This window comes from Camelus dromedarius, chromosome 9 (genome assembly GCF_036321535.1).
Source record: "Camelus dromedarius isolate mCamDro1 chromosome 9, mCamDro1.pat, whole genome shotgun sequence".
In the NCBI taxonomy this organism is placed as follows: domain Eukaryota; kingdom Metazoa; phylum Chordata; class Mammalia; order Artiodactyla; family Camelidae; genus Camelus; species Camelus dromedarius.
This window is the reverse complement of record NC_087444.1, coordinates 74,621,921-74,644,045: the sequence shown is the minus strand read 5'-3', so window position 1 is coordinate 74,644,045 and position 22,125 is coordinate 74,621,921. Positions and strand designations below refer to the sequence as shown.

Below are 22,125 nucleotides of genomic sequence, written 5' to 3'. Positions count from 1 at the left end.
TATGCAGTTTATTGTACTTCTATATTTATTTAACTTTATATCCCAGGCCCCTATTATTAAATATTATGATTTACCCACATCATTATACTCATGTCATTAAATACCTATGTTATTCAATAATCTTTAACAACCTGATGTTTGGGGGCTTTGCACAGTTTGTTTTTTCAACCAATGTATTAGCCAGTCCCCTGTTGTATGTTTTGATTGCTTCCAGTTTTTTACTAAACACCACTTCTACTGAAGTCTTAGGGGCTGACCACTGGACCGGTTCTCAAGTAAAATCCTTGCAGTGAGGTCTTGGGGTCAAAGAGAGAACATTTCAGTGACCCCGTGCACGTAGCCAATGGCTTCCCAGAAGTTCCTTATCAGTTGGCAGTCTGATTGGCAGTGGATGGGACCTCATCTCACCAGCACCAGCAGTGGTAACTATGACCATGTTTGAAACTCTTTGCTCAGGTCTTTCTTCTAATTTTCTGTGACTTCTTTCATGGTTGAAGAAATATTTGTTTATTGTGAATAATTCAAACAACGTAACAATGAAGAAAGGCCCTCTGTGAATCTTCTTTCCAAAGATTCTATTTTTTAATTTTAATTTTTAATAAGGTACCGGGGCTTGAACCCAGGACCTCATGCATGCTAAGCATGCACTCTACCACTGAGCTATACCCTCTCCCCATTCCAAAGATTCTAGACCTTTTTCTGTGAATATGAACCTCCCTTTCTGTTTTTATGTATATAGAGAGATATACATATGTAAAATACTGTTTACATAGTATAATCACACATATGTGATTTTAGAAGTGACTTTTTTTCACTTGATACAGGGTGAATATTTTCCTGTGGTAATAAAAAATACATAATATATAGAGTACATATTGTACAAACATATATACATATATACATAAATATGTGTCGTTTGTCATTTTTAACAGCTGCATAATATTTCATGTGAGGGTTTCTTGAATTTATTCAATCAAACTCTATTAATGGACATTTGGGTGGTTTTATTTTCTTTTCCATCATTGAACATATATTATTTAACACTTGTGCAAGCTATCTCTAAAGATGAATTCCTAGAAGTAAACTTGTAAGATTATAGAATGTCCGTGTTTAAAATTTTGTTAGTTATTGCTAAATAATCCTTCAAAAAAGGATAAGCCAATTACTTGACTCCTGGAAATGTATAAGAGTGCCTATTCCCGTTCCTCCACTTCCTTCCCAAATACTCTGTATTAACCTTTTTAAAAAATTTTAGCATTTCTAATCTAATAAGTAAAAGTGTCCTATTGATAGCAAGATTATCTTTTTATGCACTTATTGATGTTTTGTCTTCTGTGAATTACTTATTTGTATAAATTTTGCCCATTTTTAATTGGGCTGTCTTTTTTGTATTGATTTGTAGGAGCAAGTCTTCATATATTACACATAGTAACTATTTGGTATATACATTCCTAATATTTTCTCCCAGTTTGTGATTTCTCTTTCAATTTTGTGTGTGGTGCATTTTGCTATACAAAATTTTTAAAGTTTTAGGTATTGAACTCTATTTCCTTTTATAGTTCTTGGACCTACCGTCATACTAAGAAATGCCTTCCTCACTTCCAAGATTATGTAAAAAGTTCTATATTTTATTCTAGAACTTTTATGATTTTTTAACAATTAAATTTTTATTCCTTCTGCATTTTTTACGGCTTATGGTATAAATTTTCAATAGATAGAGGCTGCCTGCATTCCTTGGCTTGTTGCCCCTCCATTTTCAAAGCCAGCAGCATAATATCTTCAAATCCCTCATCCTAATGTATTCCATCATATATGTAACTTTCTCAGCATATTTGGTTCTCACCCTTCTCGAAGACTCACCCCTTCTTTACTAACATACTGATGTTGAATAATTGGATTTTTAGTCTAAGAGAACCTAATTCTGAATCTTGCCTTTGCCATTGTCTTGCTGTCTGATCCAGTTTCCTTATCTTTTAAGCAAGAATAATAAGCTATAACGAAAGATGTTTTGGGTTTCAAATAATACAAAACTTAACCCAAAAGAACTCAGTCAAGAAAAATAGTTTATTAGCTCAAGTAAGGAACAAAGGAGCAAAACAAGGCATTCATTTTATTTGTCCTAGTACATCAGAATGCCTTCAATGGCAAGTAAAAGAAAGCCCCCCACTCCAATTGTCACAAACACTAGGAAGAAGAAATCGACAGGTAAGGCAGGCTCCAGCTGCTATACATTAACATTTCTCTACAGTTTGCTTGAGATTTCTGTGGCTTTCATTTCACAATTATGTTCTTAAATAATTATATTTCCTAATCGCCCTTTTATTCCTATCTCAGTCCCTTGCCTGTTTCCATCATAGTATTTTATTGTGATACCCTATTTTATCTCCTATTAACTGCCTGCTCTGGCTCCCTGAAGGCAAGGTCCTTTTGTGTCTTTCACCACTATATCCCCAGCACCTAGAGTACGGCCTGGTACATCAGCAGGTTCTCAGAAGATAGTCACTGATTACTTGACTGATTTACTTCAAGGCTGAAGTCATTCCCACTCCCACTTGCATGGTAAGAGAATGATGGTTTCCCCACACCATCAAAATTGTATGTCATACAGTTTTAAATTTTAGCCAGATACATAAGATAGCATTTTTTTCTTTTCTTCTCTTCTTGGCGGCCTTCTATTCAGCCCTCAAAGCTTTATTTGAGACCCCTCCTCTGAGAAACCTTCCTCACATCAGCTCTTTCAGTCCCGCCCTACTCGCCTTTCTCCATTTCTTGTGCTCTAACATAGGTTTTCCATTAAGTTTTATGAGCAGAGCACGCTGTTTTGTTGAGCATCCCTACTTCTTAAAGGCGACTCTAACGAGGGGCCCTCGTCTAGCGTTTGTGCTTGAACAGTTGCCATGGAGACAGGCTCGTGGCTGCTTTCAGAGTTAACCGTTGCCTTGGAAACGGACGCTGACAACGGTTAGCTTTCAGAACGCAGCCTGTGATTGGTCGAGAGGAAACGAACAGTGTAACCGCCTTCTCCTTCTCCACTCCGCCTACGGAAACTAGAAGAAGACTTTCATATTGATGTACCCCAAGCGAAACCCGCTGGGACTCCAGGGATCCGTACGCCTTTGCCATCATTGGACCCTCTCCCAGAGGAGCCGGAATCTCGCGGGGATCTGCTAAATGTAGTTAGGGAGTCTGCGCAGGCGCAGAGGACTGCGTGGTGCAGGGGCAGCGCACTCAACTGCGCAGCCTTCGTGGGATGGTCCGTAGGGGTCAGATGGGAAGCCCAAGACACAGTTGCGAGGTACTTAAGGATCCGAGTGTTAATGACACTCATCGTGTCCTCCCAGTCTTTGGCCAGAAGAGAGGCTTGGAGCAGTCTCGGGGTCTTAGGCCACCTAGGGGGATACAGAGGCACGAGAAGCTGGCGCCGGCAGTTGTGGCGGTTCAGGCGTGGGTGCCACGGGGCCTGAGGCTGGGCAGGGGGCGGGATTAGAGGCGGGCGGTTGTCGGGGCGGGGCTGTGGGGGCGTAGCTATGAGCAGGGCTAGTGCGAGGATTGGCTGGGGTGGGCATGGAAGGGGGAGGCTCAGGAAAGGGGGCGGGACCTCAGGTGGGATTGAGCCAATGAAGCTGAAGTAGGCGAAACACGCTGACTGTTACGGGAATCCTTGTACCCAGTATCCTTGAGTCCAGTGGGGAAACTCAGGCTCAGAGACGGGAGGAGATTCGTCTAGGGTTGTTCACTGATCTTTTTCTATACTTGGTTTAGAGACTTACTGGCTGAATTAAATGAGTCAATTGGTGCTGAAACAGCTTAGTTTCTCAGTTTCAGTTTCTAAGCTCACTTTCTAAGGAAGGTAATTAGTAAATGTTTAGTAACGAGAAATCTATCATTATTATTGTTTAATAATACAAGGCTGAAGCGTGTGCCATTTCTTAGCTCTCACTCCTTGTCGTAGTTGGTATAAGTGATCTCTCAGGAATGGAACGGCCCAAGCCTTGTGATGCCATGCTTTCCTGGTGAGTTTATCAGGTCTTTCTGTTCCTTGGTGATAGCTGACATTTTTCAAGCAAGGAAGTTTTCTGACTCAGCGTGGCATCTACTTTTATGCAGCTTCTGGCTGCAGCTTTTATGCAGCTACAAAGGGAAGATCTCTTTTCTATTTTGTTGGGATTTGTCTTACCAGCAGGTAGGTTTACCTCTAATTTTCAAAGACAAGCAATTAAATTATATTAGCACCAAAAAAGAAAAGGAGGAGGAGGAAGAGAAGGAGAAGAAAAGAAAGGCCTGATATAATAAAGAGTGACTCCGATTTTCAATGTTTGTTGACAGCATTGAACCTCTCCCTTTTTCCCTGTGTCCCCCATCTAGGGAAGCAGATAGCAAAGCCTGCCTGCGCCCTCCTTTGGTGCCAGTGGGAAGTTCAAACCAAGTACAGAAACCCTCACCCTGGCCCCACCCGTTACCCACTATACTAACCCCCAAGCCCGTCCTTACTCTCTCAAGCCATTTTTGAACCAGCTTGGGACACCTGTGTGCTCCCTGAAGGGAGAAAGCCCCATTGTGTGAGTTCTAAGTTGTTTGATATCTTGAGAAGCGGTGTGGCCACAATGCTTGAGAAGCCCCACACTTGTGACATGGCCCAGGAAGAGGCCACCTAAGATCATTATCAGATGGCACATGGTGGTGTCTGGTTCTGCATCCTGGCGGGTTAGAGCTCAGGAAGGGTTGCTGAGCTGAATGACGGTTGAATTATTGCTCATGTGGTGTTCGTTTACACTTTCCGGATTCCTAGCCGTCCTTCCAGATTCTTGAGCAACCGAGGTGGTTATCGCCCCCTGCTGGCCCCAACCCTGACCTGACCCTTGTGAACTGGGTGCAGACACAGTTCTGCCCCCAGTTTAGATGGCTGAGGGTTCAAAACGAGGGGCAGGATCTCCCACTTTGGATGGGCGTCCTGGGGAAGACAACCCCCAGAGGCTGCCTCCACAGTAGCAAGCCTTCAGTGATGGAGGGTGAATGAAGCACATGTCTTCATTCACAGCACAAATAATTAGTATTTTCACAGAGTTGTGCAGCCATCACCACCATTTTAGAGCATTTTCATCACCCTAAAAAGAAACCCTTTAGCTGGCACCTCTCAATCCTCCCTTCCCCCACCCCTGGCAACCACTAATCTACTTCCTGTCTCATGGATTTGCCTTTTCTGGACAGTTCATTCAAATGTGGCCTTTTATTTCTGATCCTTCTTACTTAACGTAATGTTTTCAAGGTTCATTCATGTTGTAACATCTATCAGTGCTTGATTCCTTTCTAGTATTCCATTGTATGGATTACACCACATTTTGATTATCCCTTCATCAGTTGATAGACATTAGTTGTTCCCACTTTGGGGCTATTATAAATAATGGTGATATGAACAGTCATGTACATTTTTATGTGGGCCTATGTTTTCATTTCTCTTGGGATTAACCAGGAATGTAATCGCTGAGTAATGAGGTAACTCTATGTTTAACCTTTTGAGGAACCACCAGACTGTACCAAAGTGGCTGCCCCATTTTATATATCCACCAGCAGTGTGTGAAGTTCTGGTTTCCCTACATCCTCACCAACACTTGTCTTTTTGCTTATAGCCATCCTAGTGCTTTTGCTTTGCATTTCCTAATGGCTAATGATGTGGAACATCTTATGTGCTTGTTGGCCATTTGTGTATCTTCTTTGAAGATATCTATATTCAGATCCTTTGCCCATTTTTATTTGGGTTATTTGCCTTTTTATTATTGAACTAAGGATTCTTTCTGTAGTCCAGCTACAGGTCCTGTATCAGATATTTGATTTGCAACAACTTTTTTCTCATTCTTTGTGTTATCTTTTCACTTTCTCAATGGTGTCCTTTGAAAGATGAAAGTTTTTAATTTTAATGAAGTCAAGTTGTTCTATATTTTTTCTTTTGCTGCTTGTGCTTTTGGTGTCCTATCTAAAGAATCCATTACCTAATTCAAGATTATAAAAATTTACATGTTTTCTTCTAAGAGTTTTACAGTTTTAGCTCTTACATCTAGATATATCTTTGATCCATCTTAATTTTTTTCAATATTTTTTCTTGAGGTAAAAGACACATGACCTAAAACTTGCCACCTTAACTATTTTGAAGTGTACAGTTCAGTGGTATTCAATCAATATTCATAATATTGTGTACCTATCACCACCATCCATCCCTGTCAGTCTTTCATCTTGTAAAACTGAAACTCTCTGTGAAGCCTGTAATTCCCCATGCCCCTTCCCCAGCCCCTGGAACCACCATTCTACTTTCTGTCTCTATGAATTTAGCTACTCTAGGTACAGCATCTAAGTGGACTCCTACAGTGTTTGTCCTTTTCTGACTGGCTTATTTCCATTAGCATAATGTTTTTAAGGCTCAGCCATGTTGTAGCAGGTGTCAATTCCTTCCTTTTTAAAAAGGCTGAATAATATTCCCCTGGATGGACAAACTACATTTTATCTAATCGTCCATTGAGGGATACCTGGGTTGTTTCCACCTTTTGGTTACTATGAATAATGCTGCTGTGAACGTCTGTGGACACTTTTTTGTGTGGACATGTATGTATTCATTTCTCTTGGGTAGGTACCTAAGAGTGGAATTGCTGGGTCACACAGTCATTCTTCAACTTTTTGAGGAATTGCTAGACGGTGTCAGTACTTCCTTTTGTATTTATTCTTCTGCCTTTCAAGAGAACTGGCAAATCGGAAAAAAGGATAGATCCAGGATGACTCTGCACACAGCCCTGCATTGGGGCTTAAACTGAGGTTCCCAACCCTTGGTCCCATGAGGAAAGGCTAATAATACTGCAGCGTTGACCCCCTAGGGTAAGAAATTTAGAAAACCTCCCTCCGTACGAATTTCTATCCTTCCCACTTGCCACAGTGACATCAGAGGTGACTCATCTTAATGATTTATCTGCCCAAGGTGAAAGGTGGAAGCAAAACAATATTAAATTCTAGCTACAATGACCCCCTAAGCCTGAGGCCTGCTGTGTCTGTGTATCTGCACAAGAATAAACAACAGGCCATCCACAATTCCTCCTTGAGCAGGACTGTGCTAGAATGGAAAAGTGCTGGTTGATGGACTGAGGACCAGTTGGAATTGAGTAGTTCCGTGGTGGCCAGTCTCTGGGAAAAGACTTAACTGTCCCCTTCCGTAGGGTGATTTTCACCACTAGGAGCCCTCCCCTCGTGGAATATGAGCACTTGGCAGGTAGTGATGTGCACGCCCGGCATCTGACCAGCTGTGTGGCACAGAGCTGAAAGAAGCGACCAACATTTAGAGACTTAAAACTTTAATCAAAGAACCAACACACAGACATGAAGCGCATTTCTACACTGGCCTGCAGTGACACAGTTACATAGATTTCCCCCCGCCCCAACACACACACACAATGGCTGCCAATTTCCCACAGGACCCCTGACCTCTATTTGGTGTCAAGACTCTTCACTGAACATGTATCAATATGAGTCCCCGCCCCTGCCTTGGCTTTTGGTGGGTTCGTTAAGAAAAGACCTGGACAGAGCTGAGAGATGGAGGGAAGGAAAAGGCTAGACTTTTTTTTTTTTTTTTTTTAAGATCAAAGTGCTGGGGTTTTAGAACCAGTTAAGCCCAGGGTATTTTGGAGAAAAACTTTAAAAATGAAAGCTCTGCATCATATTAGTAATCACATTAATTGCAGTTAAAGAGCCGTCCTACAGATGAGGACACTGAGGCCCTGAGAGGTTCCCCGAATCTCCCTCGGTCACTTAGGTATCACCAGAGCAGAGCTGGGATCCAAGCCAGCAGACCGGTTCCAGTCTACCTCTGAATTCCAATGCCACACAGCGTCTCAATTTTTGTGTTTTAATCAAAATCATGTGTGCAAATGTTCTACTCAATCTTTATTAATAAAGAGAGTTACTATTTATTGATGGAGGCTTACACTGCGATGGTTTCAACTTTGGGCCTTGGAAGAACACATTCTCAGCTGACTGGGGCCCTGCTGCCAGCCAGCAGCCATGGGTAGGATTGCTACTTGCTGCTTTCAAGTGTGAACTCAGTGATGTTGGCCGAGACCAGAGCAGCAGCAAAAGGCCTTCTGGCAGTGTTGACACTGGTACAGCTTCTCCTGGGTGTGAACTCTCTGGTGCTGACTGAGGTGGGCACTGAGGCCAAAAGCCTTCCCACACACATCGCAAGCATAGGGCTTCTCCCCAGTGTGAGTTCTCTCATGGTGCGTCAAATTTGCTTTCTGGGCAAAGGCTCTCCCACATTCTGCACACACATAGGGCTTCTCCCCGGTGTGAACTCTCTGATGCTTGGAAAGGCTCGAGCTCTGGCTGAAGGCTTTCCCACATTCCTGACACACATAAGGCTTTTCTCCAGTATGAATTCTCTGGTGTCGGGCGAGCGGAGCGCCCCGGCTAAAGGTTTTCCCACAGTCGCCGCATTTGTAGGGCTTCTCGCCTGTGTGAACTCTCTGATGCTTAGAAAGGCATGAGCTCTGGCTGAAGGTTTTCCCGCATTCCTCACACATGTAAGGCTTTTCTCCGGTGTGAACTCTCCGGTGTTGAGTGAGTTGAGCACCCAGGCTGAAGGTTTTCCCACAGTCGCTGCATTTGTAGGGCTTCTCACCCGTGTGAACTCTCTGATGCTTGGAAAGGCACAAGCTCTGCTGGAACGTTTTCCCACATTCCTGACACTCAAAGGACTTCTTTCCAGCCTGAGTTCCCTGGTGCTGAATAAGGGGGTGATTGTGGGCAAAGGCTTCATCATACTTGCTAGGTTTAAATGACTCCCCTGCAGCGTGGATTAACTGATGTTCTGTGAGGCATGTGCTTTGGCTGAACGTCTTTCCACACTCATTACATGTAAAGGTGTGCTCTCTCCTGTGGAGGGACTGATGTTTGGTGAGGGAGGTGCTACGGATGAAGGTCTGCCCGCAGTCCCCACATTCATATGGCCTCACTCCAAAGTGGGTCCACTGATGGCGGCTGAGCTGTGTACTTTGGCCAAAAGCTTTCCCGCATTGGTTACACTCGAAGGGCTTCACCCTGGCATGGACCCTCTTGTGCTGAGCCAGGTATTTGCTGCGGCTGAAGGTCTTCCCACATTTGTCACATTTAAAGTGCTTCTCGCCAACCCCTGGATGCACTCTCTGCCCTGGGTTCTCGTTCAGGGTCTTCCTGCCCTCGTCATGTCCCCGTTGTTCTCCAGTGTGAACACTCAGGTGGCAAGTTAGGGTCGAGCAGCAAACAAAGCGCTCGCCACACTCCTGACACTCGTAGGGAGTTTCCACAGCGTGGATTTTCTGGTGCTGAACAAGGTGTTCATTACAGCTGAAGGTCGCCTTGCATTCAGCACAGGTGTAGGGCTTTTCAGTGGCGTGGACAGACAGGTGTCGAATCAGGTGGGAGGGCCGGCTGAAACTCCTGACACACTGGTGACACCTGTGGGGCCTGTAGCCCGTGTGACTCCTCCGGTGTTCACTAAGGTGAGTATTGCGGTAAAAGGCTTTCCCACATTCACTGCATCTGTAACACTTTGCTCCACTGTGAACCCTCTGGTGGATCTTGAGGGTCAGGATATGGCTGAAGGGTTTCCCACACTCATCACACTTATAAGGCTTTTCTCCAGTGTGAACAGACTGGTGTTCAACGAGCAAGGACCTTCGCTTGAAGGCCCTCCCACAGTCCTGACACTCGGGGGTCGTTTTCACGGCGTGAGTTTTCTGATGTTGGAGAAGGTATTTTTTAAAGTTGAAGGTCACCTTGCATTTGGCACATTCATAGCATTTCCGAGTGTGGGCCCTCTGATGGTGAGTGAGAGGAAAAGTTCGGCTGAAACTCTTGCCACGTTTGTTACATTTGGAGGATTTCCTCCTGGTGTGGGTTTTCTGGTGCTCCACAGGCTGTGCTTTGTGACCCGATGGACAGTCACTGTCTTGACTCTTACATGGTTCTTCTTCAGTGTGAATTTTCTGATGCCACAGGTGTGTGTTCTGACTAAAAGTTTCCCCGCACTTGTTAGACACGTAGGATTTGTAGCTGGTGTCAGGCACAGGTTGCACAAAAAGGCAAAAACCTTGGTTGAAATCTTTCTCGTACTTTTGCTGCACAGGAGGTTCCTCCCTAGTGTGGATAATCCAGTGCTGGATAAGATGGTAACTCTGGCTGAAGCTCTTCCCACATTCACTACATTTATATGGTGTCTCCCCTCCCTGGATGGTATCCTGCTGGCTCTGATCTGAGTAGTAGCCAAAGTTATTCCCAAATTCCTGAGACTTAGCTGGCGTCTGGCTCTCTTCAGGACAATCGGGCATCACAGAATCTGCTCCTGGGAAGAGGAAGGACTCGGGGCTGAGGCCTCTCTTGAGTTCGTGGCTCTTGCATTCTGTGGGACTTCCCTTGCTGGTAACAGTATCGGCCCTCAGAAGACCTTCTGGATCTCTGAGTAAACTGTCTAACCAGCTCTGGTCTATGCAGGCTTCTCCCAAAGGGGAGTTCCAGAGGCCATCCTTGGAAAACATCTCCACAGTCTCCTGGGAGAGTCCTTCCTCCAAGATGTCCAGTGGCAGAGAGGTCTTGGCCTCAGCCATGTCTGAAAGAGAGGGCAAGTGCAAATGTCTCTGGTACCCCAGGGGTGAAAAATGGGAGCTGCAGGCAGCTGAGAAGAAACAAGAGGGAGAACAGGCGATGGGTCCTGAATCAAGCCTGTTTCGCAAGAGGATGAAGACGGGGCCAGAGTGGTGATTCAGCTGGAACTGGCACCACAAGAAACAGAGCCCATTTCCAGGCAGGCTAAGATGGGAGCTGGGCTACTGCAGGGCTTCCACAGGGAAGGGGAGCCTCTCAGCAGATACTTCCCACCATCACCCCCATCAGCTTAGGCCTCCTTCCTAGCAAAGTGCACTCTTCAATGGGACAGAGGTATAAATCATAACAATGCAATGCATTTGTTACCACAGAAAGATGGATTTGGTTGTGAGCACAGATATGGCTATGCAGGCTTGGAACCAGCCTGTATGAAACTGTACATCCGAGGGGCCAGAGCCTAGGTAAGTTACCTATGCAAAACCACTCATGCACTCAGAGGAAGGCTACAGGAGGTCCACGTTCACAAGCTCACGAGAGGTGAGCCAAGAACAGAGCTGTGTGCTGACCGTGGTTGGGGGCGCAGGCTGAGACTGAGCCAGGCGGCTGCCACGCCAGGATCTCTGGTTCAGGGGCCCTTCTCACATTCATACAAGGTGGAAAGACCAACCTCCCAGGGGACGGAACGCCAGCCCTTGCTGGGTCTGGAAGGATATGGAGGGGACAGAGAGAAGGCACCAGGACAGCTGCATGCTGAGTACTGAAGGAGACGGAGATGAGACAGGCATGCAGGGCGAGGTCCCGAACCTGCAGCCAGCATGAGGCAGAGTGAAGCCCAGAAGCTGGGGGCAAGATATCTGGGGAGACAGACTGGGCAGGATGGAGGGACATGCCCCCGGCCCCCCCGCCCTCCCTCCGAGTCCTGGCGGGCCCTCCCTGCCCACTCACCAGGGGCTGTTGACTCTGGGCTTCCTTTCACCAGGGACTCCAGCGCTTCCCCAGCCTCTGGATGGGAGACCAGGTTGGGTCTGAGGGGGTCTGCAGGGAGAGCAGAGCATTGTCATCAAACAGGACGGGCAGGGCCACCCGGTCGCTTAGCAGGAGGCTTCAGGCTCTCCTGACTATTCAGTATGTTATCCAGCGCTCAGCTCCCGAGGGCCAGATGCTGTGCTGGGCGACTCCAGGGATGCCTGTCCTGCACGGTGCCTGGTCCAGTAGAGGAGAGGGACCCTGTCAGGCACAATCCAGGGTGATCAGAGCCGGGACGACTGGGGCTAGGGACACAAAGGATCTGCAACAACTCTTGAGGGATGAACAGAGTGGCCAGGTAGAGAAGCCTGTACTCACTCAGCGATCCAGGATTCGCTCATTCAGCCACAGACCACACATGGCCAGAGGCCTCTGTGGGCCGGGCCCCATGATGGACTGTGTTGAAGTCCCAGAGCCCAATCCTGCACCCTGCCCTCTGCAGACTTCCTCTAGGGAAGGACCAGAGAGTCACAGTCCCAGGGCACCTGTGCTAACATGGGGAGACAGCCCCTGCTGACTTGGAAAGAGATTCTTCCCGAGAGAATCCAGAAGGAACCAGCCAGGCCCACACCCCGATTCCAGCTCAGTCAGACCCGCTGCACACCTCTGGCAGCCAGAACTAGAGAGTCAATGTGTGTGGTTTTAAGCCACTGAGTTTCTGGCATCTGTAAGAGCACCTGTAGGAAATAAATACACTGCTCACACGTACACACAAGTGTGTATGGGGAGTCAAGGGAGACGTATTTCTCCTGCAGGTTCTAGCTTAAAAATTGACAAGACACTAAGGTTTGACCTTAATCTCAGGAGGATCAAGAAAATAGAGTGTTTTGTGATGAGGAGCACTGATGGGGCCACAGATTCAGTCCTAAAGAAGGGAAGGCCAGAGGCAGGGAGGGGCCGGGGAGAGCAAATGCCAAGACCCTGAAGTGTCAGCTGGAGGAGCTCCTCTATGACGGTGAAGAAAGTGCCAACGAGGCCGGAGTGGCAGGCAGGGGCCAGATCGGGGCTTCTCAACCCAGGCCCTCCTGACACGTGGGGTCGGGTGGTCCCTGGAGGTGGGGGCTGTCCTTGCATGGAGGATGGGTGGCTGCGCCCCAGGCTCTGCCCACCAGATTCCAGGAGCACCACCCCCCCAACTCCCAAGTGGTGACAATCAAAAAGGTCGCCAAACATTGTTGATGTCCCAGGGCGGGGGCGGGGGGGCAGAATCGGCCAGCAGAGCACATGGGTGAGGTGTCCAGGAGCCCAGCGTTCACCCCACGGGTGATCACTGAGCAGGGCCGTGAGCGGGCCCCCTGGGCTGCAGGGGACACTCACCTAGCAGGAAGAGGCTCTGGTAATTGTCCAGTGCTGTGTCCCAGAACAGGTCCCCCTGGTCCAGCCCCAGCTGCTCCCAGTCGTCCAAGGTGAAGTCCATGGCTGTATCTTTGAGGGTCGAAAATTGCTGGAAGGCAACACACTGTTGGTGACTGTGGGGTTGGGGCCAGGGAGGGGCCGACAGCTCACTCAGCATGTGTCCTCCCCGCCCTGTGCCAGGAGTTTGGCAAAAATCGTCCTGTGAGAACCTTGAGATGTAGGATACCCAGCATCCCCATGTTTTCTAGGCAAGAACATGGAGTCCTGAAGAGGAGACGTGCTGTCTCCTCAAGGTCACACAGGCAGGTCTGCCTGATCCTAAAGCCCATCTATCTTGGCTTCTGCATTTTTTTTAGCGTTTGTTCAAGACCTTAAGTTTTTATTATGGAAACTTTCAAACACACATACACAACACCTATTAACATTTATTTGTCTATCTTGTTCATTAAGCCTCTTTCTCCACTTTTTTTTTTTTTTTTGGCTAAAATAGTCTAAAGTTAATTCCAGGTGGCATCTGAGAGCACCTGTGAACACGTCAGTATTACAGATATAACTCCTTACTGTCACCGACTACGTAGACTGTATTCAAAGTCTGGATTCAGATTTGTCTGACGTTTCAATGGTGAGGTTTTTTCCCCTTTCTCTTTTGAAAATTGTAGTGAAGTACACATAACATAAAATTTCCCATTTAACTATTTTTAAGTGTACAGTTCAGTGACATTTGGTACATTCACACTGTTGTGTAACCACCACCATTGTCTACCTCAAAAAACTGAAACCCTGTCCCCATTAAACACTAATTCCCCCTTCCCCTCTCCCAACCCCTGGGAGCCACCATTCTGCTTTTTGGCTCTGTGATTTGACTACTCTGGGTTCAGCGGTATGTTTCTATAGTTGATCTCTGTGAATCAGAATTCAGGGAGGCCCACGCCCTGCTCAGAGGGTTTTTAATCCACAGCCGGACCCCTCTTTATTCTTCCTTGCTCCAGACTTAAGGCCCCACATGCTGGGTATGGCGAACTGCTCCCTCTCCACACCACCTGGATGCTCCTATGCCCACTGCAGTTCCTGGAAACTGGTCAGTAGAACAGTGGTCTTATTAGATTCAGTACCATTTTGAGGGGCAAGAGTCCTCAAAGGGGTGCCAGGTCCACTCTGGGCTGCCTGACAGCCTGAGGTGCTGTCTGGCTTTTAATGATGCCATCTCTCTCTTAATTTTCAAACATCCTGGTGGGTAGGTGCTTACACTTTAGTTTGGGGTTAAGGCTTGGCCCCAGTACCTTCCTCGGGGGTGACCACTGCCAAGGAGGCCATATGCCCCTTCTGAGCCCTGACCCCTGCCTCATCTCCTGGGGGATGTTCCAAGAAGCAGCTGAGATGCTGCTGGTTCCCAGCAGAGGAAGGACTCAACCAAACAGCAGTTATGTCCTCCTACCCCTCCCATTACACTTCTTATCCAGGGATCCTCACTCCCTGCTCCTCTTTGTGGCAGGCTTATCCCCAATTTACAGAACATAAGACTGAGGCCCAGAGAACCAAAGTCACCTGCCCCAAGCCACAGGGTCCATAAGTGGTGGGGAAGGGGCAGGAGCCCCAGTCTGTTGGGTGACCCCTAGGAAGCCGACGGGCTGAGGGAGTGGCTTTGAAGCCTGTCAGACAGACCTGAATTCCAGTGCTGGTTCTGCTGTTCATTAGGCGTGGGACCTTGTTACTCCCCTCTCAGGCCCAGTTTCCTCCTCTCTAGAACACAGCCGCCAGGAGGATGAAGTGAGCCCAAGCCCACATGGCACCCAGCAGGGACCCAGCCCTCAGCAAGTGGCCACTACATCTGTTTTCCACCCACCATCCAGGGACAGCCCCGCACCTGCCCAGCCGGCCCCTGTGCCAGGCACCGGGCACAGCAGAGAAGAGTCCTGCTCTCAGGGATTTAGTCTGGGTGGGTCACATTGGTATTTGTGAAAAGATGGCTTGGTAGGACTCCAGGGATGACAGCCAACACCCACACACATGCGGATGAGTGTGTGTATCAACGATCTGGTCATCTTTGAAGGATGACAGTAAGGAACCAACTCCTTATGCTGAAAATGGGTAAATAAAAAAGAATCAACCCTTCACCCCAGCTCTCCTCTATGAACTGTACCACTGGGTAGCCAAATGGAAGATGAGCAGAGATGTCTTTTTTTTTTTAAGATTTATTTTCTTTTTTTTCAAGGGGGGGTAATTAGGTTTATTTATTTATTTTAATGGAGGGACTGGGGATTGAACCCAGGATCTCGTGCATGCTAAGGACGCACTCTACCACTGAGCTATACCCTCCCCACTAGAGATGTTTTTTGTTTTGTTTTTTTTTGAGTAAAAGTAGATTTATTCAGAGGATAACTACTCCACAGATAGAGCGCAGACTGTCTCAGAAGGCAAGAGAAAGGCCACAAGGTGCAGGGTTGGGTGCTCAGCTTGAAGTAAAAGCAGACACACACTGCACAGACAGAGTATGGGCCATCTCGGAAGGTGAGGGAATGAGAGGCTGAGGTGTCTTTTTATAAGTATTTCAATTGATAAATGAAAAGGAATGAGTGGACCAGAACACCGGCACTCTGCAAGCCCTGAGGAATGAGCAGATGAGAAGGCAGTAGATGCCGGCAAGAGCCAGGATCACACAGAGAACGGGACCCTCTGGGCCTCCTTGAGTCTCCAAAGAGGATGGCCTGGGTCTGATGGAGTCTCTGGATCTAGCCACTGATCGGGAACATGCTGAGGGCACCACGAGCAGGTAACCAACAGGAAACAGACTGGGAGAAATTCTACAAGTCAAACAGCCCCAGTTCTTCAATGGACAATTTGTTAAGTACTGAACAGGACAGAGGAGGAACCAACAGGTAACAAGACCAAAACAGCATTTATGAAAAAAAAGGAGGGGGGAACAGGAACATGCATTTGGGTGATAAAAAAGCCAGAAGGCAGTGATGACTGGAGAAGCCGGGTTACAGGGACAGCAGAGGGCTGTGACAGGGCTCACGAGGGGCCTCCAGGGTGGGTGGCAAAGTTCTCCTCCTTGACCTGGGTGCTGTTTGCCTTCAGGAAGTCACTGATTAGATGTGTGTGGGCTTCTGCATTGGCGCTTTATTTTACCACAAAACGACTGCTAAAAGAAATGAGGCCTATTCTAAACAGGATCCTCCTCTGCCTGCTGAGTGGAAAAAGACAGAAGGTGGAAGGGCAGAAGCAGGGAGACAAGGAAAAGGCCGTTTCAATAATCCAGGCACAGAATGAGGGCGGGAGTGGAGGGGGCGAGCGCTAGACATTTTGATGATGGGGCCCACATCCTGACCGATCAAACATAGGAAATGCAAGGTAGAGCAGAGCCCAAGACATCTCTAAGATTTTAGCCAGAGCAATTCAAAGGATAGAGTTGCCGCCTACTGAGACGGTCTCCCCCAAAACATCGCTCTAATCCACAGCACTGGTGAGTGTTACATGGCAAAAGGACTTTCCAGGAATGATTAAGGTAAGGACTATGAGATGGGGAGGTTATCCTGGATCCTTTGGGTGGTCCCTCAGTGTCATCACAAGTGTTCTTACAAGAGACAGGAGTAAAAGGAGGGAGAAGGCAGTGTGGTGACAGAAGCAGAGACTGGAGGGATGTAGACACGAGCCAAAGACCACAGGCAGCCTCTCCCAGCCAAAAGAGGCCAGGAAGTGATTCTCCCCTGGAGCCTCCAAAAGCAACCAGCCCAGCTGATGCCTTGACTTCAGACTTTCAGCCTCCAGAACTGTAAGACGATAGATTTCTACTGTTCCAGCCACCTGGTTCATGGCCCTTTGTTAGGGCAGCCCTAGCAAACAAAAAAATACACTCTCACCCCCAATAACATGTCAGCTTCTTGAGGGCAGGGCAACCATCAGGTTGGCTGGTTCCCTGGCGTGTAGACCCAGCACTTAGAACAAAGCCTGCACAGAGTAGGCACACAGTCCTGGCAGCTGTTTTGGGACCAAGTGGGAAAGAGCTCATCCAGGATGGAGCCGAAAGGAAGCGGGGCTGAGAAATGGGGACGGTAAACTAGGGCCTGACCATACCAGTTGGCCTGGCAGAGCAAGCCAACCCCACCTCTGGCCCTTTGGGTCCTGTGCCGTATACAGTGTATTGACTGTTGAAACCAGTTTGGGTCAAGTGTTCTGTTATTCGTGGTTGAAACTGTTGCTGTCTGTATCCTTTGAAAGGCATGAGCTGAAGAGGATTTTTTCAGCAGGAGCCAGGTCAGAGGACCCCAAGGGGCTTCCTCTCCTCAACTCCTCAACTTGGTTGGACAGGACCCCTGGAAACAGTGGTGGAGGGTATGGCCTCGATCTGTGGGGCACTGGGGAGCCTCAGAGTTTTCTACAGGAGAGTGACCAGGTGAGAGCAATCATTCATTCAACAATCATTTCCTGTGTGCCAGACCCTCTTTAAGGATGCTAGAGACACGGGTGTGTCAGACCTGGTCCCTGGCCGGGGGAAGCTCACAGTCTGATGGGAGAGGCATCAGGGATGCTGACGGCAGGAATGAAGAGACAGGGCTGTGATGAGGCAGTATCCTGGGCTGTGTGGCCAGGGGAGGGAGTGAGGATGTTGCCCTCGGGTCAAGGAAAGCTTCCCAGAGGGGAGGGTAGTCAAGCTGGGTGATTTAGAATGAGCAGATAGCTACTATGCCAAGGAAGGTTTTAATTCATTCATTCAACAAACACTTCAAGGCTTTCTGGGGGACCCAGAGATGAGTCCCAATCAGCACCTGTCCCCATGGAGCACTCAGCTTGGTGGGGCTGAGAGATACGGGAGGGGACACCCCATCCAGGTAGATCTGTGCTCCAGCGGAGACAGCGGGATGAGGCAGGAGACCAGAGCAGGGAAGAGCTGACTCTGCCCAGGAAAGGTTGGGGGAAAGAGCTGGGTCTTAAAGGCTGTGTCAGACCCACCACCCGGAGAGGGTGGGCCAGGTATTCTAGCAGAGGGAGGAGCCTGAGCAAAGGCGGGAAGCCGGGGAGTACAGGGTAACATTTTACCATCATGCCAAGAAGGGAGTAGGGGTTGTGCAGGGAAATGGTGAAGAAGGTGCAGTGGACAGGGTGGGACCCAGATCATGCAGGGATGGGCTGAGGAATCTGGATGTTATCCTGTAAGTAGCAGGGATTCCGGGAAGGGTGCTGAGCAGGAGAGCTTTACTTTAAGATGATCGACTGGGGGGCCATCATAAGACAAGGAGCTGAAACCCAGGCAGGCCAGCTGTGCAGCCTTTGGGGTTGATGGGTGAGGACCAGAGGGCCCCTTGACTCACCTCAGTCATAGCCAACCAGGGCCCAGCAGTCCTCGTTTAAGCTCCCCCTCCTTCCCCTCCACAATCCTGGCCAGCAGGGCAGCAGACAGGACAGGGGAGCTGGGAGAGAGGGTCCCTTCCTCCTACGGCTGCCTCTCTGGCCATTGCTGGAGAAGCCCCCGAAACGTCCAGCAGGAGGAGGATGAGTCAGAACGTGAGTCTCCCTGCAGGAATCACAACAATTCTGTTTATTGACACTGTCCCAGCCCCACATTTCTACTGCACTTCAGAGCCTACTGGGCAACTTCACAACAGTTCTTAACACTTCTCACAGTCAGAAAATACAGTCAATAAACACAAGCTTGGGAGACGTGCAGATTACAGTCTCCCACTCGATGGAACCTTCTGTCTCGCTCACTGCTGTGTCTTAGCACAGCACAGTGCCTGGCACAAAGCAGGTACTTTTGAAATATTTAGGGTTCCCCCCCTTTTAAATTGTTTTTATTTATTTTGGGGGGAGGAGGAGGTCATTAGGTTTATTTATTTTTTTAATGGAGACACTGGGGATTGAACCCAGGACCCCATGCATGTTAAGCACGCGATCTACTATTGAGCTCTACCCACCCCTCTGAAATAATCTGTTGACAGAACATGTGTATCTCTCTAACCGAAACCCTGGGACAACGCTTCTGGGATTTCTGATTATCATCTCTAGGACTTGAGCCCAGATGAGCCTCCAAAACTGTTGCTAATTCTACAACAGTAAGATTTCTTTGACTGTTTTTTTTCTTTAACCATGACCCACAGTAACAAAGACAAGATATACCACGATGACTCATTTGCGTACATAACTAAAGAAAACTTCGTGAAACAGTACTTAACCTTACAAAGTAGAATGTACTGGGATGTTTACATTTCGGTTACTTTTATTTTACTTCATTAAAAGAAAAAAATTATGGTCACTGCCCACTGAGTTATTTTCATGACCTATAATTATGCAAAACACTGGACCACTGGGCTGGCCGCTGTGTGTTTCCTGAGCAGCATATATCTCTGGAGTGGCAACAGCATTTCGGATGACGAAGCAGCAATGACACAGGTCCAGAATTCTTAAGCTTCTGGGGCCGATGTGCTTTGAATTCAGAAATCTTCAGATGTTCAAAAGGTGATCCACTATATATACAGTGTATTTCATTAAAATCCCAGTGCAGTGGGGAAGAGGGGATGAGGAGGAGCATTTCATAATTGAATACTTAGTATGTCTAGAGCAAAGGTAAAATAGTCCCTCTAGGTAGGATATTTAAAAGTTATAAATCACAGCAGTTTGAGTCAGGTTCGGGCACCAAATTTGTGGCAAATACGTTTGGTTTTCAGAGCTTTCAAGATTTTGTGACTGCAGATAAAGGAATGTGGCAGACCTATAATAAGTACTAATGTTTTACCCGAGAATAATTTTCCTCATGACAGAGGTTAAGTCTCAACCTGTGAGTATAATTTGATCCACAGATGTTTTTATCTGGTCCTAAACTGGCATAGAATGTTTTGACAGCAAATTCTTTTCAGTGATCTCAAACTTGAAAGCTGGGAAATATCACCTAAAAATTCAGTTGCCAGCTTCTGAAAAATCCTCAGATTTGGCCAGACTGGGTCTGCATTCCCACAAAGCTAGTTTGTTGGAGACAGTAGATGGGGCGAGACCTTCACGATGCACACAGCCCTCACCCAGACCTCTTCTCTCCTTGACCTTCTCTGCCTGGCCTTCACAGACATCTGAGTTTGAGAACGCTATCTATAGTTTCCAAATCACATTTTGTCCACATCTCATACACTCCCAGCCCTGGGAGGGAAGAAACTGAAGTCCTGATATGAAGCTCAAGGTCACCCAGCCAATCATAATGACTTGAACCAAATAATTATGGAACTGGAAAGCCTTAGACCCTGGAGTTTAGGAGTCTTGCTTCTTCTTCATGTGGTACCATGGCCAGATCATTCACCCTCTGTGCCTCAGTTTCTGCCTGTACAAAATGGGGCAGATACAACTGATCCACAACCCCTTATTTGCAATTCTGAAAACAAAAGGCTCTGAAAACCAGAACTTTATTCATAAATTGGCTGCAAAACTCAACCCAAATTGCCACAGGCTATGTATAGTCTTTATTGCCTTCAGTGTGAATCTTCATGTCTTTCCCGGCAGAAATACTCGATTTCCATGAATTGCCCCAGATCTCGCTGGGGGTGTGGCCGAATGATGAAATACGCACCCTATTAACTTGGTAAAGTCTGAAAAATTCTGATTCCCTAGATGATCCTACTGTTAAGGGTCTCCAAAAAGACGGGGGAACCGCTGTGAAGGTTACTGGAGAAACTGCGAGGACGGCGCGGCCCCTGGCACCCAGAAGGCGCTCAAATAAATGGTAAATACCTTGACTTCTAAAGAACTCCCACTTACTCATCTCTCAAGATCCTGCCCAGCTCTGCCAACGACTTCAGGCAATTCACCCGCTCCTGCAGCCTAAGTTTCCTCATCCAAAAATAAAATGAAATAGGGGGAGGGTATAGCTCAAGTGGTAGAGTGCATGCTTAGCATGCACAAGGTCTTGGGTTCAATTCCAAGTACCTCCTCTAAACATAAATTTAAAAACTTAATTACCCCCACCAAGGTAAATAAATAAATTTTTTAAAGTTTTTTAAAAAAATAGAATCACTCCTTTCAGGGCTGTCGGCAAGGACTAGAAACCACTTTAGCAACAGCCTGGCCCATAGCAGGCTCCGAACAAGGGTTCAAGACTCCACCTGGACACCCACCGCCTAACGCAACGCGCCCAGTGTCGGAGTTGCCCTATGAGTATTCCGTCACCCCTCGGGAAGGACCGAGTCCACAAGCCTCCAGAGTCCTCATTGATCCCAGCTCCGGAGTCTCCTCACCTGGAGACTGCCGTCCGCCGTGTTAACAGAAGCGAACGCAGTCGGGAAGGAGCCGGAAACCCAACTCCCCTCACACGCGCCTCCTCGCAGCCACTTCCTGTGCCGCGCGAGTCTCCTCTGAGCTACTCCACCCAGGATCCTCCGCGCCAGCACGAGGACTCCGTTTCCCAGACGGCTGTGCAAATGCCTTCCCTTGTCTTCCCATCTCCACCCGCTACTTCGTCCTTAGCCCCCTGAGCACGCTGGGAAATAAGAGTAGAAAGAGAATCGGCAACAGGTGGCATCTGGGTATTGTAGGCCAGCTTTTACCCTGTTGAAAGACAACATAATCAGTCTTCTCCGGCCTTTTCTGGAAGACCGGGAGGGTTTTCCGTTTCTACAGGAGACAACTAGAGGGTTGCCATGGAAACATGTCGAGGAGGAAACTGAATTCGTGTTAAGACGCGTGAAGGTAAAGGGCGGTGTTGAGGCGTGAGAAGAGACTGATTTCTGGCGGCGACAGTTGCCTCGTAGTTCATTCTTCCTTACGATTGGTTCCACATTAGCACATGCGCAGTAGAACCAGGAAGCTTTCCACAGAAGGTGGAATGGGGTTGGGCGATGAGGGAATAATCCCTCCCCCAGCCTTGAGTCAGAGGGCTGGCCTGCCGCGAAGGTGCCTGGGAAATGGAGTTCCCAGGTAGGCACAGCCCGAGGGCAGTCGGAAGGTCAGTACAGGCTGCGCGGGCGCAGTCATCCCTCGGGGGAGAGGATGCGCGCGCAGCGCCTCCAGCCCAAGCGGAAGTTTCCGCGGGGCAACTGAGAAGGTGAGTCCCACTTTTGCTTAAGGCCCCGAGGGTTTGGCTGCAAATATCTGGTTCCCGCTCCGCTTACCAAATCTAGAGGTGAGGGAAAGGCCAGGTGGAGCAGGGGGAGG

General features: G+C 47.9%; 2 protein-coding genes across 7 annotated transcripts in view; one reads left to right on the top strand and one right to left on the bottom strand.

The window, feature by feature from the left end:
* Positions 1 to 7,314: 7,314 nt before the first annotated feature.
* On the bottom strand, positions 7,315 to 21,446 carry ZNF473 (zinc finger protein 473). Of its 2 annotated transcripts, none has more exons than XM_010993153.3 (5): positions 21,210 to 21,446; positions 18,306 to 18,508; positions 12,958 to 13,084; positions 11,560 to 11,649; positions 7,315 to 10,618 (listed from the first exon to the last, which is right to left on the bottom strand). In XM_010993153.3, exons 2-5 carry the CDS (start codon positions 18,312 to 18,314, stop codon positions 8,076 to 8,078), a joined length of 2,769 nt encoding a protein of 922 aa, XP_010991455.2. In that variant the 5' UTR covers positions 18,315 to 18,508; positions 21,210 to 21,446; the 3' UTR covers positions 7,315 to 8,075. The 2 variants fall into 2 exon arrangements, with proteins under 2 accessions (XP_010991455.2, XP_010991456.2); XM_010993154.3 differs by having other exon boundaries at positions 21,090 to 21,220.
* A 67-nt stretch (positions 21,447 to 21,513) lies between these two features.
* The window catches only part of VRK3 (VRK serine/threonine kinase 3), a 31,668-nt gene continuing 31,056 nt past the window's right edge, over positions 21,514 to 22,125 (top strand). For 2 of the 5 annotated variants that reach the window (XR_010382399.1, XM_010993160.3), the window contains exon 1: positions 21,858 to 22,015. Coding sequence is in view for 3 of the 5 variants with exons in the window: in XM_010993160.3 (XP_010991462.1) it covers positions 21,876 to 22,015 (140 nt within the window). In the remaining 2 variants the exon portion in view is untranslated. Of the gene's footprint in view, positions 21,661 to 21,857; positions 22,016 to 22,125 lie in introns of those variants that run through there. The other 3 variants (XM_010993155.3, XM_010993156.3, XM_010993161.3) reach the window with 2 other exon arrangements.

Coding starts and splice junctions, on each gene's coding strand:
- ZNF473 (XM_010993153.3), bottom strand. Junction 11,650..12,957: donor CCAGAGCCTCTTCCTGCTAG/GTGAGTGTCCCC, acceptor CTCTCCCTGCAG/ACCCCCTCAGACCCAACCTG. Junction 10,619..11,559: donor CCCAGAGTCAACAGCCCCTG/GTGAGTGGGCAG, acceptor CCTCTCTTTCAG/ACATGGCTGAGGCCAAGACC.